The sequence below is a fragment of the Dipodomys ordii genome, unplaced genomic scaffold, assembly GCF_000151885.1.
Source record: "Dipodomys ordii isolate 6190 unplaced genomic scaffold, Dord_2.0 Scaffold37, whole genome shotgun sequence".
Classification (NCBI taxonomy): domain Eukaryota; kingdom Metazoa; phylum Chordata; class Mammalia; order Rodentia; family Heteromyidae; genus Dipodomys; species Dipodomys ordii.
Genome location: NW_012267253.1, coordinates 1,348,458 through 1,366,325, shown reverse-complemented (window position 1 = coordinate 1,366,325; position 17,868 = coordinate 1,348,458). Strand labels below are relative to the sequence as shown.

At 37.6% G+C, this 17,868-nt stretch overlaps 1 protein-coding gene across 3 annotated transcripts in view; it reads left to right on the top strand.

Moving 5' to 3' along the window:
• The first annotated feature begins 1,649 nt into the window (after window positions 1-1,649).
• The window catches only part of Map4k3 (mitogen-activated protein kinase kinase kinase kinase 3), a 101,234-nt gene continuing 85,015 nt past the window's right edge, over window positions 1,650-17,868 (top strand). For all 3 annotated transcript variants that reach the window (XM_013017988.1, XM_013017987.1, XM_013017986.1), the window contains exons 1-2: window positions 1,650-1,703; window positions 15,689-15,779. In XM_013017988.1, the coding sequence (XP_012873442.1) occupies window positions 15,724-15,779 (56 nt within the window). In that variant the 5' untranslated portion in view covers window positions 1,650-1,703; window positions 15,689-15,723. The remainder of the gene's footprint in view (window positions 1,704-15,688; window positions 15,780-17,868) is intronic.

Here is a 17,868-nt window from a genome sequence, read left to right as displayed (position 1 = left end):
TTTAAATACATTTTCTCCTGCAAATTTTATTTATTTTTTTATGAGGAGGTTTGGTTTGGTTTGGTTTTTTTTTTTTTTTGTCAGTCATGGGGCTTAAATTCTGGGCGTGGGCGCTGCCCTTCAGTTCTTCAGCTCTTCAGCTCAAAGCTAGCACTCTACCACTTGAGCCACAGTGCCACTTTGAGTTTTCTGGTGGTCTATTGGAAATAAGAGTCTCATGGACTTTCCTGCCCCTGCTAGCTTTGAATCATGGTTCCCAGATCTCAGCCTCCTAGGATTGCAGGCATGAGCCACCAGTGCCTGGTGCATGAGATTTTTAAATACCTTTTTCTTCAAGCTAAAAGGATGTATTTAAGCCCAGTAATCCTAGTTATTCAAGAGGCTCAGCTCTTAGAATCACAGTTCAAAGCCAGCCAGGATGGGAAAGTTTGTGAGACTCTTTTCTCCAATTAACAACCCCCACATCGGAAGTGGAGCTGTGACTCAAAGTGATGGAGTACTAGCCTTGAGCAAAAAAAGCTCAGGGACAGCACCTAGTCCCTGAATTCAAGCTCTAAGACACAAAAGTATTTTTGTGATGGCTATGCTTCTATCCACTTTCCTAGATTTTTCGCTGATATTTTTAATGTCCTAGTATTCTTAGAAGTATTCCTTAGTTAACAGAATTTCCAGTTCTAAAGTGGTTCAAATTAGAATGATCCTGGTCAGGTGTGTGATCTTCCAGTGATCAAGGAAGTGTTTATATTCTCCATTGGTTGATATGAAAACTAATTTACATTTTAAAATATGAAGTATCTGAAGTATTTTAAGCTGGCAAAGTTGTACAAATTGAAAGTTTCTACTTATTTAAAATAATTATACAAATTTGTGGAGGGGAAGGGGAAAAACAAGTCGTTTAAATAGGGATACAGGTGGACCCATTGCAACAATGAGAAGTACAAGTCGTTAGGTCGAAAACGAACTTTACAACTTTGTTGGGGGGGGGGAGGATGGAAAGGGATGGGAAGGGGAAACAAAGGAGGAGGCTATAATGCTTGATAAGAAATGTACTCGTTATCTTGCCCATGTAATTGTGACCCCTCTGTACAGTATTTTCACAATAAAAAAAAGAAAATAATTATACAGTAGTTAATACTAGCAATCTAATATTATGTATTGATTTTTAAATGCTTTTTAAATTACAAATATGTATACTTGGTCATCTTAAATACATTTATTTTGAATGGAGTCAGACTGCCTGGGTTGGAATGTTAGTACTGTCATTTACCAGGCAGGTGACCATGATGAGTTCTTTAGATTCTCTATGCTTCTCTTTCCTCCTTTGCAGCATGGGAATAGTATTATTATTATGCTTCTTTGTAAGAGTGTTCTGAGGAATAAATAGCCTTAATCAAACCACTTAAATATTTTCTAGTACATAAATACTTAGGTCTGTGTATTAGCTTTTGTTGCTGATATTAGGTTGGTGTGTGAGTCAGTACTGCAGTTCACTGTGGACGGAGGGTATAGTAGTTTGTTTTATAAATATAAATTACTTCTGTAGTTTTTGCTTTAAGAACACTTCATATAAATGAAAACAAACAATAACTAGAATGTCATTTTATAAAGCTTTTTTTCATAATCTTTTCTTTTTTTTTTTTTTTAGGCCCGGAATGTTAACACTGGTGAATTAGCAGCAATTAAAGTAATTAAATTGGAACCAGGTAACTTATTTGAATGTTAATGTTTCTAGTTGCTCAAAAGTCATTGGATAACTTAAGGCTTATTTAATTTCTTGGTTTAGTGAGACAAGGTCTTGCTAGGGAGCTCAGGCTGGCCTGGAATTTGCATCCTTCCTGCCTCCATCTCCTGATTACAGGAGTGGGCCACCGTGAAAGGCTGAGGCATAGGTTAAACATGTTTAGTTAACCTTCTCTTATTTTTCCCAACATCTTTTGGTAACAGAACAAGTTATCTGCTTTTTCCTCCACTTCTTTGAGACTGGCGTACACCTTCCCCCAAAATAATAGAGGAAAGGTTTCTTCTGAAGATACTAACTTGGAACACATTGATGTGGTGTGTTTCTAGGCTAACGCTGTCCCCTGTTGAAAAGGTGATATGATGCAATGGGAAGAACTGAACTGAGATTTGGGAAGTTGTAGCCTAGCACTTTGTCTCCAGACTGCAGGCTCTTGGAGTCTCAGGTTTCTCATTCAACCCACACACCACTATGTCATTAATATCGTAACAGTAATACCTTCCAATTTCAATGGCTTATTGTAAAGTCTTTTAGAGCTGTTCAGTATGTTGTTAGATTTTAACTATATTTCCCCCTTGGATTTCTCTGCCTTCCTCTTTCTGTGATAACTAACTATGATAACCTACATCTTTCTGTGATAACTACTCATTATTACCTATCATCTCCCAGAAAGCCCTCCCACTCTCTTTTCCTACTATAACAGCAAATAACGGGGATAGTGTCTAAATGAATTCTTCTGCAGTTAGGTAGAAGCTTCAGTATAAAGAGAAATCCACTCAGAGATTTTTCAGGAATGGGCAAACTTTTTCTATAAAAATCCAGGTGTACATATAATGAGTAAAAAAGTTTTTCAGTTATATGTATTTATAGATTTTGAACAGTCTTAATAGCATTCTAATATCACATGACCAAGATTTGTTTTCCCTGAGTCTCCTACTCCTAAATTTATAAGGAATCTAAGCAGGGCATTTGATGTTGGTGAAATCTGAGGGCAATTAAGTAGATAAGTTACTTGATGATTCTAACATACATCGTTCTTTCAAATCAGTGAAATGTCTTCTCTTTGAGGAAGCTTCCCCTGAGCCCTGACATAATTAAGATGATGCCTGAAGGAATAGCTCTCCTGAAGTCTTTATAGCAACTGTTTTGTCATTCTAGACATGGCTGTTCTTTGTTTCCAGGTTGCTATCAAATTTGCACTCCCAGCACTGAACATAGAACTCACTCAGTATACCTTAAAATTCTCTTAAAAATTAGAAATTTAAAATGTTATTGTCCATCAAGTCAATTGCTTTCTGATTAATATCTTCAACATTGCCAAATGTTCACTATCAGTATATTTTATCAATATATTAAAAGTAGAATGTGCAGCTAAAAGCAAAATAAAAATCATTCATATTATACCACCCGGAGAAAGAAGGGTGATTACCTATATGTGTGTATTAGATAAATATGTAAATATAATTAACATTAGATTCCCTATTTAGATTTTTGTAGAAGCCACTTTGAATTTTTCTGTTTAATTTCTTTAGTTTGTGTTTTGGGAGAAATGATCATTTATTGGTGAGCGTGGTTGCGTGGTTAAGAGCTCAAACTTGAAAGGCAGATTACTGATTCTAATCTAGACTTGACTACATTATGTAAACTTTCTTGAACTTTTTTTTCATGTCTAAAATGGAGATCATGATAGTATTTACTTCTTCAAGTTGTTGTAGGGATTAGGATAAAGTCCAAAGCATCTACTTCGAAACCTGGCACGAAGTATGTGCTTTAGTAGTGGCTGGTATTAATATTACTACCACCACTGCTAACCTTGTTTCAGCAGTATTGAGTAGTCTCTTCTACTCTCTTGTCATTTGGAATCAGATCCCAAACATTCTATCAGGTTGAGCTGTCTGTATCTGTCGAGGAGTCAGAGGGAGAGAAAGAGAGAGAGAGAGAGAGAGAGGATAAGAATTCAAAATATAGCCACAAACAAATCATACTATACTATTGATGGAAATGTAAGATGGTGATGCCACTTTGGAAAGTAGTTTTGCATTTCTTAACATGTTAAACAGAAATGTGCCATAATGGTCTAGTCTCTCATATCTAACTGCACACTGACTTCTGTATTAATCATAATTGTTCATAGCAGCATTTCTTTTCTTTTTCCAGTGCCTTACTAAGGCTTGAACTCAGGCCCTCGTACTCTCACTTGGCTTTTTCATCCACTTGAGCCATGCCTCCAGTCCAGGCTACTTTTTTGCTAGTTAATCAGATATGGAGTTTTGCAGACTTTTCTACCCAGGCTGGCCTTGACCCATGATCCTTAGGTTTTAGCTTCCTGGAACCTTACAGGCATGAGCCACCAGCAACCAGCCATAGCAGCATTTCTTATAATACTCAAACTTGGAGTTCTGACTGATAATGAGTAGACACAATGTGTTATGTATAATAGAATACATGCTTAAACTAGTACATGCTTAAACATGAACTAAACAATGTGCTAAATGAAAGGAGCTACACACAAGAAATTGCATATTGTATAATTCTGTTTATGTGAAATGCTTAGAAAAGGCAAACATTGTTAGAAAGTAGATTATTGTTACTGACATGTTGGAGGTAGATCAGTAGATTGTTGATGGACATGAATCTTATGAGGGTATACTGATGGCTGCAAAACTTGGTAAAGTTACTAAAAACATCTCTTGAAATGAGTAAACCTCATGACTTTAAAATATACCTTAAAGAGAATAAATATATATAACCACAGTAGTATTGGCAATTAGAGTTTCTTTTTTAGGGACAAGGTGACATGGGTTTGAATGCAGAACCTTGCACCTACTAAGCAAGAGCTCTACCACTTGAGCCATGCCCCCCAGTCCTTTTTGCTTTTTTTTTTTTCAGATAGGTTTTCAAGTTCTTATCGAGACTAACTTTGAACTGCTGTCTTCTTACATACACCTCCCACATTGCTATACATCTCCATACCCACTTCTTTAAGATTGGATTTTGCTAACTTTCTTGCATGGGCTAACTTTAAACTGTGATCCTCCTTTTTCTGCCTGCCAAGTAGCCAGATATGTAAGCTTGAGCTACTGTGCCTGACAAAAAGAATTACAAACTATATATTGAAAATAATTGGTATGTCTCAGGTTTCTTTTTTTAATCTATGGGTTTTTTGCTATATTTGTGTGAATGGGATGATGGAGGAGAACTATAAATGTGTCAATAGGTAAAATAAGGCATGGAGAAATATAAGGAAGATAGTCAAGAATTAGGAAGCTGAAAATGCTACAAGTTAAGTGTATAGACCCTTCCTACTATTTAAAAAGAAATATACTTATTATCTGACTTATGTAACTGGAACCCCTCTGTATGTTACCTTTACAATAAAATTTAAAATACACAACAAAAAGACACTTTCAGTTAAGGATATAGTGAGCCAAGAGGGAAGCATGGTATTTGTCCTAAAAGAACTCAACTGTCTCATTCAGGAGCCTGGCATCTCCTCATCATGAGGCATGATTTTAACATTAAAAAAGAGAATTGTTGGTGAGAATGTGGTGGTGCTGCTTCTGTAAATGCAGATATCTTAGCTATCTTCTTACAAGGTTTTCAATGCCGGCTATATTGTCTGGCACCTGGTAGGAACAGGAAACTCTTAATGGATAAATCAGGTTACCAGGAAAGATATGGAGACTAAAATAGAAAACCAGATGAGTTAGTTTAAACTATGATATTTATTACTACTAAATAACTTTTATTCAAACTTAATTCATGCCACACACTAAGTGCTTTCTATGTATTGGCTCATTTAATCCCTATATTATTATGACTGCTTTTTTGTTTGTTTGTTTGTTTGTTTTGTCAGTGGTGGGGCCTGAACTCTGGGCCTGGGTGCTGTCCTCAGCTCTTCAGCTCAAGGCTAGCGTTCTACCACTTGAGCCACAGTGCCACTTCTGGCTTTTTCTGCTTATGTGGTGTCAAGGAATTGAACCCAAGGCCTCATGCATGCAGGCAAGCACTCTACCACTGAGTCACCTGCCCAGCTCATTATCACTGTTTTTTATAGTAAGGAAACTGAAGTGCAAAAAGTTGCAGTACTTTGCCCTAATTAGTATAGAACTAGTATTTGAAGCCTGGCAATCCAGCTCCAGAATCTGCTGTCTTAAGTAAAATTCAGATGTGTGTGTGTGTGTGTGTGTGTGTGTGTGTGTGTGTGTGTGTGTGTATGTATGTGTGTGTGTATTTACTAGAGCTAGTAAATGAAAAATCTTTGGTGATAGATCATCACTTAATGAGCTAAGTCATGTATTTACATTAAATACTGTAAATGAATATCATGCCTAAATCAGACATTCTTGGAGAAAAACCAGCAAATAAACTTTCTGAAGAGTAGAATGTAATCAGTACAAATAGCAAGTTGTTCTTCACACTGGGAAATAAAATAGAACAGGATTCTTAGGTCACAGGAATCTCAAGTAAGTGACAGAGTAAAAATCTGCCTTGCCATGTGTCAGAATAACAAACATAAAATCCTCACTGGAAAGGAAATTGTTTGAGCCAAAGGCTGGTGGCTTACACCTGTAATTCTAAGTACTTAGGAGACTGATATTTGAGTATTGAGGTTTGATGTCAGCACAGGCAGGAAAGTTCATGAGACTCTTATCTCCGATTAACCACCAAAAAGCCAGAAGTGGAGCTGTGGCTCAAGTGGATAAGCACTACACTTGAGCAAAAAAGTCAAGGACAGTGTCTAAGCACTTGAGTTCAAGCCCCAGGAGCAGCACCAAAACCAAAACAAAACTATTAACTATCAAATATAACAGAAATCCTCTTTGAGTCAATGTAGCTTGTTTTTTTTAAAATTTAAATTTAATTTTATTGTAAAGGTGATTACAGAGGGGTTATAGTTATATGTAAGATAATGAGTATATTTCTTGTCCAACATTTTTCTCCCACTTTCCCTCTCTCCATTCCCCTCATGACAATTGTAAAGCTCATTTCCAACATAGCGAGTGTCTTGTGAGTATTGCTGCTGCATTGATTCACCCTTTGTCCTTTGTCTCACCATTTTGTTGTTCCCCTTCCCTTCCCCAAATCAGATAAACGTATATATAAGACACAAGGTACCAAAATCAAAAACAGCAACAACAGGATAAACCAAAGGGAAGAAAAACTAAAGAAAAAAGAAGTAACTTCACATAGTATGTTTTAAAAAAAAGAAACCCCTCTTGTTTCCATATCTTGGAATTCATATCGATTAGCATCATTTTATATGGTCATATGTACATAGCTGTTGAGCTATTTTGATCCTCTGCTAGGACTATCCTAGACATATACTACTTATTACAAATGAGGGAAACCATGGAAACCTATGTTTCTTTGGATCTGGTCTGGCTTACTTAATATGATTTTTCCCAAGTCTTTCCATTTCCTTATGAATGGGGTGATGTCATTCCGTCTGATGGAAGCATTGAATTCCATTGTGCATATATACCACATTTTCTTGATCCATTCATCTACTTAGGGCATCTGGGTTGGGTCCATATCTTAGTTATGGTAAATAATGCTGCTATGAATATAGTTGTGGTGGTGGCTTTAGTGTGACCTTGTTTGTGGTCACTTTGATAAATGCCCAGCAGTGGGATTGCTGGGTCATAGGGGAGCTCTATGTGTAGTCTTTTGAGGAACCTCCATACTGTTTTCCAGAGTGGTTGAGCCAATTTACGTTCCCACCAACAGTGTAGTAGTGTTCCTTTTTGGCCACAGCCCTGCCAGCAACTACTATTATGTTTTCTTGATAATGGCCATTCTGACTGGGGTGAGGTAGAATCTCAAACTTGTTTTGATCTGCATTTCTTTTATGGCCAGAGAGTTGTTGAACATTTCTTCATGTGTCTATTGGCTGTTCTTATTTCCTCTCTAGAGACGTCTCTTTTTAATTCTTTAGCCCACTTATTAATGGGGTCATTGTTTCTTTGAGGATTTTTCATTGGGGAGGCTAATTTTTTGAGCTCTAGGTATATTCTTTATATGAAGTCCTTGTCTGTATTATAGCTAATGAAGATCTTCTAACCTATGGGCTTTCTGTTTATCTTGCTAGCTAAGTCCTTTGCCGTGCAGAAGCTCTGTAGTTTAATGCAATCCCATTAATCTAACCTTTCTTTGATTTGTTGTTTCTGGATCTTTAGAAAGTTTCAACCTGTGCTAAGGAAGCCTAGTGCATCCTGTATCACCTCCTATAATATTTTCAGGATATCTGCTCATATATCGAGGTCTTTGATCCATTTGGAGTTGATTCTGGTGTAAGGTGATATACAAGGATCTAACTTCAGTTTTCTACATGTGTATAGCCAATTCTGCCAGCACCATTTGTTGAAGAAGCTGTCTTTCTTCTGTTTGATAATTTGGCTCCCTTATCAAAGATTAGGTGGCCACCATGGCTTCTTTTCTTACTTAGAAACTTTGTTCCTCAGAATATTAACCTGTCTGAAACTTGGCTGTGTAAATTATATTAGCAAGAATAAAGTGTCACACTCTTCTCTGGAAAAACCCAGCAACTTTGACATAGAAAAATGGTGTTGATTTACAAGTCAGATGCAGAGCTTCAGATAAGGGCTTTCTGGGCATAGTGCCTGCATCTGTCTTAACTTCCTAAGAGAGGTGTTCACTTTGTAGTACAGTCCTGCTGCAACTTTGCTTTGCTCAGAGCCTATCCAAACACTGCATTATTTAAATGTTGGTGTCGCTGGGTACCGATGGTTCATGCCTAGCTATTCAGGAGGCTGAGATCTGAGGATTGCAGGTCCAAGTCAGCCCAGACAGGAAAGTCTGTAAGACTCTTTATCTCCAGTTAACCACCAAAGTGGTGTAAGTGGAGCTGTTGCTCAGGTGGTAGAGTACTAGCTCAGAGTCAGTATCCAAGTCTCAGGACTGGCACGCATGTGCATGTGCGTGCGCATGGGCACAAACACACACACACACACACACACACAAATAATAAATATCACTCACTGTAGCTGTACTCTTCCTAGAGTATTAACTTATAATAACTCTTCCCTTGGATGAGATGGCCCTGGGCTGAGATCTGAGATTCTAAGTTCAAAGCCAACCCAGAGACAAAATAAATCAGGTGACACTGGGTTCAGTGGCACATGCTGTAATTCCAGCTAAGGTGGTAGGGTCTCTAGTTTAAGGACAGCCAAAGCTACATAACAAGACCCTGTCTCAAAAAGAAAGAAGAATGAATGGATCAATGCGTGCTCATATCCAGGACTGGCTGGGAGAATAGAACTCATATACATATACTTTTGAACTTTCATGTTCTAACAAATTATAACTCTATATAATATGTCTCTTGAATTATTTTTTAGTAACTTAGATTTAGAATTTTAGAGTGATAAGTACTTATTATAGCATCTGTTTTTAAAATAGAATATAAATTGGATGGATGAGTGATTGATTAGGTAGAATCTTGGAGAAACTTTTCCAAATGAAGAAACCTAGTCATTTCCAAAACAATAAAAATTCTGGGATTAATAAGCAGAGAAATTTAAAGTGGGAAAATAATTGTTTTCATGAGAGCACTGTATAGTAAATTATAGGGCAAAACTTAAAAAGTGGTACTTACAAGGTACCAGTAGGGCCTATCCTACAATTGTTTCATTAATTCTCAAAGTTACATTTTATAAACATTTCATATCAACCTTTTCATTCTTTTTTATTATTATTATAAAGGTAATATACAGAGGGGTTACAGCTTCATAAGTCAGGTCAAGAGTACATTTCTTTTTGAATAATGTCACCCCTTCCCTTTCTCTCCCCCAGTTTTTCCAACCTGTCCCTACTCAGTTAATTTTCAACATAGTGTCCAGTGAATACCACTGCTTCATTTGTTCACCCTTTGTCCCACCATTTCTGTGCTCCTCCTTACCTTCCCAAAATAGATAAGTTTAAATGTAAGACAAAAGATACAAAAAACAAAAACAGCAACAAAGGAGAAATAGTAACAAAAACCCTATTGTTGGCATTTGTTAGAGTTCATTACAATAAACATCATTTTATATGATCATATGCACATAGCTATTGAGCCTCTGTGGTCCTCTCCTAAGAGTATCCTCCTTTAGTCTCACTGTTTTCTATAGAGTCCAGTATAATTTATCATGTCTTTTAACATCCAATGTGCAAGTTTTTTCCATTTCCTTACAAATGTGCAATATCATTCTTTCTGATGGATGAGTAGAATTTGATTGTGTGTGTGTGTGTGTGTGTATGTATACACACCACATTTTCTTGATCTGTTTGTTCATTGAGGGTATCTGGTTTGATTCCTTATCTTGATTGTGGTAAATAATGCTGCAGTTAACAGTTGTGCTGGTAGCTTTAGTGTGGCCTTGTTTGTGTCATGTCGAAAGGCTCTTTATTTCTCATTTTTCATCATAGAGCTGCAAGTCAGTAGGGACACATTGTCCTATTTCTCTTGGGTGTGTGAATAGGCTTGAAGAGATCCCTTACCAGCAGTTGTTGATTCCATGCTGCATGGTGTTTATTGTAATTATGAATAGAGTGATTGTTAAATCACTTACAATCTGTAATAATCAAAGGTTGTTAGTGCTGGGTTGGCCACTCTTTGATATATTAGATCATTATGAACTTGAGCCTGATTACACTGGAGATTAGAAATTTACCCACTAAAAGGTAATAATGTTCAAAAGTAAAAAGGTAAATGACAAAGAGCTTTGTATTCTGCATTATTTATTTTCAACTCTGTTTGATTAGTGATTTAGCTTCAAGAATGTTTAGTACTTAATTTAGAATTCAAGAGCTTTTACTCAATGCAAAAACTAGTGTTTGAGTAGTGTGTATGTATGTGTGTATCCGTGTCTATGTATCTGCATCTGTATGTGCTTACATGCTGTGTTGGCAGTAAGGAATATTAGTGACTGTGACTAGAAAGTCTATATTTACTGGTCATTGAATAGTTCTCTGATTGTTTATTCTGGTTAGAGAGTATCAGTGAACAGATATGAAATAGGACTGAAGAGCTGGTATATCCTAATCATCTGTCTGGTTCCATAGATGTAAGGCCCATTTCACTTTGCTAACTAGGGAAGGAAGAGTTAAATTTAGCCATGGAGGCTAAGTGGAATAGGAGATAAAATATATTCATACAAAACAGTATAATAGCACAGGTTGTGTTATTATGCAAGGCCTGTTTAGGAAATCAGAGTTTGTATTTGGGCACAGTGGGAAATTAGAAGTAGAAAACAGATTGGTAATACTTCATGGAGAACCTTGAATTTTAATCTTTTTTTTTTAATTTTTTTTGGGGGGGTCCGGTCATGGGGCCTGAACTCTGGGCCCAGGCGCTGTCCCTCAGCTCTTCAGCTCAAGGCTAGCACTCTACCACTGAGCCACCTTCCCAGCCCCTGAATTTTAACCTTAAGGTTTAAATTTTACCCCTATTTTTGGCTGGATAGTGTGTGTGTGTGTGTGTGTGTGTGTGTGTGTGTGTGTGTGTTTTTAGAAGTCAGAAATGATTTTTACTGGATCAAAATCACTATGTCAGCCAGGTCACATTCCCTCAGGAGGTTCTAAGGGAGAATCTGTTTCTTTGCCTTTTCTAGAGCTGTATTCTCTAACTTTTAGTCTCTTTTTCCATCTGCTCTGCCTGCATCTTGCATCCCTTGTCAGACTGCCTGGATAACTCAGGATAATCTTCCCCCTTACGCATCCTTAATTTAATAATATGTGCAAATCCCTTTCACCACATAAAATAACATTTACAGGTTTCAGAAGAAGACTTAGGACATGATTCATTCGCTTTGCTATAAATAGTTATCATTTAGTGAACATTTACCATGTACCATTTAAATTCTCAGAACATAACATATATTAGTTTATTTTTTCTGCCGAATTCTTAGTTTATACTGGTAGCCTGGCCTGTTCCTCCAGTTTGGTTTGTATTTGATAAGGGAGTACATTTTCTGAAAGGTGAAATACTTTAGTGTCTACAATTTTTGTCAAAAACTCAAGACTTTCAGAATTGGAAAGTGTTTTCATGGGTTGTCTGGCTTAACCTTCTGCTTTTCAAAGTCCCAATTAGGCATATTAAAAATTTTTTTAGCTTAATTTTCATCTTTGGAGTCTATTTCTTAGACACTTTGAAGAAAGTTTTGGAAATCGACATTCAGCTTCTTTGGGTTACTGATGTATTAAGTTCTACTTTCTTTTTTGCTATCTAAATTTGTATTTTTCAGTTGTCTTTAAAAATTAAATATATGGAATTTTTCTTTGGATTTTTTCCCATGAAAATATTGAATTTACTATTGTCATCATGGAATTGATTAACAGGATCTATAGCATTTCATTGGAAAAAATGTGACTTAAAACTTTAAAGCCAGTTGCCAGTGGTTCATGCCTGTAACCAAAGCTATTCAGGAAACTGAGTTCTGAGAATCGTGGTTCATACCTGGGCAAGAAAGCTTGTGAGACACTCTTACCTCCAGTTTACCTCTCAGTGGTTGAGTTATCTGAGTTCATGCCCCAATACTAGTGTGCATGCATGTGCACATACACAAGCTACTAATTGTTTTTTAATAAAATCAGAGGAATGAGAAAGAGGCTATTAATTGCTGATAGCATATATAATTGAAAAAAACTAAACCTAAAGTTGCTATTCCTTGTTTATAGTCCTACAGAGAGGAATTACATGGTGTTATAAGTACATTTAGCCAACAGTTCTTTCTGTAACATATCAGATGCTAAGGATACAAAAGATTCTATCCTACAGGATTTTATTGTAGTGAGGCCATGGATGTAGCAGAATAAAGCTATTGTATGTGCAGAGTTAACAAGTTGTGATGCTTTTACTTATAAGTAAGAGAGAAATCCCTACTACAGATGGCTTAAATCATACAGAGAGGGTTTTTTGTTTGTTTGTTTGTTTGTTTAGCAGCTCAGTAGCTCAGTTTTTCTCTTCAATGTTTTTCATAGATGAGCTTTATTCTGTGATTGGCTTACTTTGAGTTTGCATTATGACCACTAATGACTTTCAGACCTCCCCCATAAAGAGAGTTTCTTCCCTCTAACTATCAAAAGTCATACCCTTACTCTTACTAGATTAATCTTGATTATATATGATGAAGCACAATAGATCACAGAAGTCTTCAATTTCAGAGTGAGTAAGAAAGCAAAAGCTTAGAACTTCCAAAAAACTCAGTACATCCAAGAAAATTGGTATTAGCCCCATAGTCCCTTTATGAACATTATTTTTTTAACTTAATTCTCTTCTTAAAAGAAGAAAATAAGGAATTCTTAGTGTTAGGATGTAATTTAATTTATGTATTTATTTTGCCAGTCCTGGAGCTTGAACTCAGGGCCTGGGCACTATCTCTGAGCTTCTTTTGCTCAAGGCTAGCACTCTTTACTACTTGAGCCACAGCACAACTTCTGGTATTTTCCATTTATGTGGTAGTGAGGAATCAAATCCAGGGCTTCATGCATGCTAGACAAGCAATCTACCACTAAGCCACATTCCCAGCCTATATTTAATTTCTTCTTGAAGTAAATCTGGAATTCTTAATAAGAGCATTTTAGTTTAGTGATCTTTTGAATTTTTAAGACCCTAAAAGTTCCCAGTTTCTTATGTGGACTTGATGGTTTACACTTGTTTTCTCAACTACTCAAGAATCAGGATCAGAAGAATCAGTTTGAGGGCAGCAACAGCAAAAACAAACAATAACCAAAAACCTTATTATGCCCATTTTAATCAATGGCTAGTATGGTGGTGTACACCTGTCATTCCAGCTACCCAAGAAAGTATAAGTAGGCATATTGTTGTCCCAACCAGATGAACATAAGGGCAAGATCCTATCCCCCCAAAATAACTAAAGCAGAAAGAGCTAGATATGTGGCTTAAATGGTAGAGCACCTAGCTAGCGAGCAAGAAGCCTCCTTGGAGACTTTAGATTTGGGGGCATACATCTTTGTAGAAATTAGCAAGCAGATAATATTGTCCCTTGTAACTGGGACAGTAAGATAGGTTTTAATACTGTGTTCAAATGAATCACAGTTAATCTAGACCAATGTTTTATTTACAACAGGAAAATGCCAAGAGCAGAAATGTCAAGGCTTTCCCTAATAACCTCATACTTAAAATTTGAGCAGAATTTGGTTTAAAAAACCTACTTTTACTTTGCTACTAATATACTTATCAGACTCATAGGTTATAATGCTTTTAAATTTAAATACTCTTAAAATTGAATTAGGAGTACAGACTGCTTTGTTTTACATGTAAGCACTTTTATTTCTTTCTGCACAGTCTGGTATGCAATATTTGCATTCCAACAGTTCTGTTTCTCTCCAAGACAAATGTCCATTGAGTAGCCATAGCATGTGACACTGCTATAGGATTTCCAGATCTCGCTTGGGCAGACAGGGAGTAGAAAACAGATTATTTTCTAAATGTCTGACCAGTCTCAGATACAAGACCATTCTTGCATCCTAACACAGTTGGAAAAAGGCACTAAATAATACAGGATAGATCTATGTTTATGGGTTGTCTGATAAAGTACTGCCAGAATGTAAGTATCACAGCACAACCAAGAAGCGGTGCTAATATATTTAACACATTTGGTGAACCAACAATGCAGCCCTAACTTAAAAAAATATTTTTATGCTAAAATTAATTTAATGTCACTTAGTAATAGAGGAAAATAGTAATAGATTATATTGATGACCATTCCCAAGGCATAATAGTAATAACAGTGTTTATAGAGAAAGTACTCTGTGCCAGGCATTCTTTAGAGCATTTTTTTTGTGGGGGTCCGGTCGTGGGGCCTGAACTCTGGGCCTGGGTGCTGTCCCTCCTCTCTTCAGCTCAAGGCTAGCACTGTACCACTGGAGCCACAGCACCACTTCTGCTTTTTTCTTTTTGCTTATGTGGTGCTGAGGAATCGAACCCAGAGCCTCAGGCATGCAAGGCAAGTGCTCTACCACTGAGCCACCTTCCCAGCCCCTTTTGAGCATTTTTTAAGAATGGCCCCAGAGATAGGTTGTTACTTTGCCTTGGTAACAGATTGGCAAAAAAGGTCAGGCAGTTTGCCCACAGTCACACAGTATAGTAAGATTTAAATCCACAAAGTTGAACCAGAGTTCTTTTTTTTTTTTTTTTGTCAGTTGTGGGGTTGAACTCTGGGCCTTGGCACTGTCCCTGATCTCTTCAGCTCAAGGTGAATGTGGTGAATGCTCTACCACTTGAGCCACAGCGCCACTTCTGGCTTTCTGGTGGTTAATTGGAGATGAGTCTCAAGAACTTTCCTGCCCGGGCTGGCTTTGAACTGCAATCCTCAGTCTTCAGCCTCCTGAGTAGCTAGGATTACAGGCATGAGCTACCAGCGCCTGGCTCAGAGTTCATACTTTTAAAAAATTCTTTTGTAACGTTTCTATTAGCAAAAATTAATTGTGCAAAGGCATTTCATTGTAACATTTACATACGTTAAGTGAGGGCTCATAATTTAAATCACTGTGATATATACTTTCAAGTCAGGACTGAAATTGTCACTAAAAGCAGTCCCAAGCTGGCACTGGTGGCTCATGCCTGAAATCCTACCTACTCAGGAGGCTGACATCTGAGGAATTCAGTTCAAAGCCAGGTCCAGGTAGGAAAGTCTAAGATTCTTATCTCCAGTTAACTACCAAAAAGCTGAAAGTAGAGCTATGACTCAAGTGGTAGAACACTAGCCTTGAGCAAAAAAGCTCAAGGATGGTGCCCAGGCCCTTGAGTTTAAGCCCTAGGACTGGCACTAAAAAAAAATTAAAAAAATTAATTTACCAGTTGTATTTTATTTATAACTTGTGACAGGTATTTATAGATACAATTACTTTCCTACTTTGTTTTAAAATAAATGAGCATTTTGAAACTTACCTACTGACATTCAACACCCGTGTGTTTTATTCTAGGAGAAGACTTTGCAGTTGTGCAGCAAGAAATTATCATGATGAAAGACTGTAAACACCCAAATATTGTTGCTTATTTTGGAAGCTATCTCAGGTACAGTGCATGTTTCATTTTTGAAGAGTGACAATGATCGCATCACCTAGTTAATTTAATGAACCCATATTAACTACTCCCATGATTTGTAGTTTTCATGCTTTGAAGACAGGATATTTTGAATTTTTACTTATGACCTCATAATATTAATTCTGTAACCAATATTAGTCCTGTGACTTGGGAATTCTGGATTATAGTTTCAATTAGGAAATTGTTAAGTAAAAACTAACTTTTCTGCTTTTGGTTTGGAAGAGTATAGGTCTGGGCCTACCATCTGTGACCCCTTTCTTCTAGGTCTAGTGGAGTCCATCAGTACCTTCTCTTTCTATTCGGTGTGGGTTATTTTTGTTGTTGTTCATTTGTTTTGTGGTAGTACTGGGGCTTGAACCTTCAGGGCCTGGGTGCTGTCCTTTAGCTTTATAGCTCAAGACTAGCACTACACACTTAAGCCAATGCTCCACTTCTGTTTTTTTGGTGATTAATTGAAGAAGATAACAGCCTCATGGACTTTCCTGCCTAGGCTGGCTTCAATCCTCAAATCTCAGCCTCCTGAGTAGCTAGGATTACAGGTATAAGTCACGGGGCACTGGGCCCTGTTAGGCTTTTGGGTATTTTTGTTTTCGTTTTTGTTGTTTTTGCCAGTCCTGGGGTTGAACTCAGGACTGGGCATTGTTCCTGAGCTTCTTTTGCTCAAGGCTAGCTCTCTGTCACTTGAGCCACAGCACTACTTCCAGCTTTTTCTGTTTATGTGATAATGAAGAATGGAACCCAGGATTTCATGCATGCTAGCACCACTAAGCCACATTCCCAGCCCCCTGTTATGTTTTTATCAGTAATTTTTTCATATATTTTGTGCTTCTGGTCCCAGAATATTTCCTTAATTTTTGTCTGGAAGACTGAAAACTAATTATTTCAGTAATACAGTTCTACCAGGTTATAATGTGAATTTAGGACTGTGAGCTTGCCTCCTCTCTCTTATTATTATTTTTTGGCAGTACTGGTGTTTGAATTTTATCCTCTGCTTACTTTACTGGTGCTCTACCACTTGAGCTGTGTCTCTAGTCTTGCTTTTTTGTGTGCTACTCCTGGGACTTGAACTCAGGGCCTGGTGCTGTCCCTGAGCTATGTTGCTCAAGTATAGCCCTCTACCACTTGAGCCACAGCTCCACTTCTGGCTTTTTGATAGTTTATTGGAGATAAATGTGTGAGCCTTTCTTGCCTGGGCTGGCTTTGAACAGTGATCCCCAGATCTCAGCCTCCTGAGTAGCTAGGATTATAGGGGTGAGCCACCAGCACCCAGCCTAGCCTTGCTTGTTTTTTTCTTTTTTTTTGGGGGGGGGAGGAGGCATTGTCCCTGAGTCTCTTTTTGCTCAGGAGAGTGCTCTACCACTTGAGCCACAGCACAACTTCGGCTTTTTCTGTTTATGTGTATTGAGGAATTGAACCCAGGGCATCAAGCATGCTAGGTAGGCAAGCACTCTACCACTAAGCCACATTCCCAGCCCCCAGCCTTGCTTTTTGCTGTTAATTAGCCCTCAGACTGTTTCTCAGACTGTTCTGCCCAGGTGGACTTTGAACTTCAGTCCTCTGGAGTTCAGCCTCCTAAGTAACTAATATTGTCACTTCTTGTTTTGGCAGTTCCAAACCAAGTTCCTCAGATCTCCATTACCTTCTATATGCAATTCTGAATCTAACACTGTCCTAGTTGTCTTTAAAGTTCCTCCAAAGGAAGCTTGAATAATGCTTTTCTTTGCGTTAGAAAAAAATAATAATAAAGGTCTTCAATTTTTATCTCATATACTGTAGCACCATAAAAAATGTAACTTTTTGTGTTTCCCATTCTTGTATGGCACGGGTACAAAACACTTTCCCCTTCTTCTGAACATAGAGGATAGAAAAGACCAGAGCTATGCCTGCTTGTTTGCCAGCTTGTGGAAAGCTAACCTGATAAACCCTTCGTGATTCTAACCAGTCTTATTACAGAAGAGGGCTGGGGCTGGGAAGGTGGCTCAGTGGTAGAGCGCTTGCCTTGCATGCATGAGGCCCTGGGTTCGATTCCTCAGCACCACATAAGCAAAAAGAAAAAAGC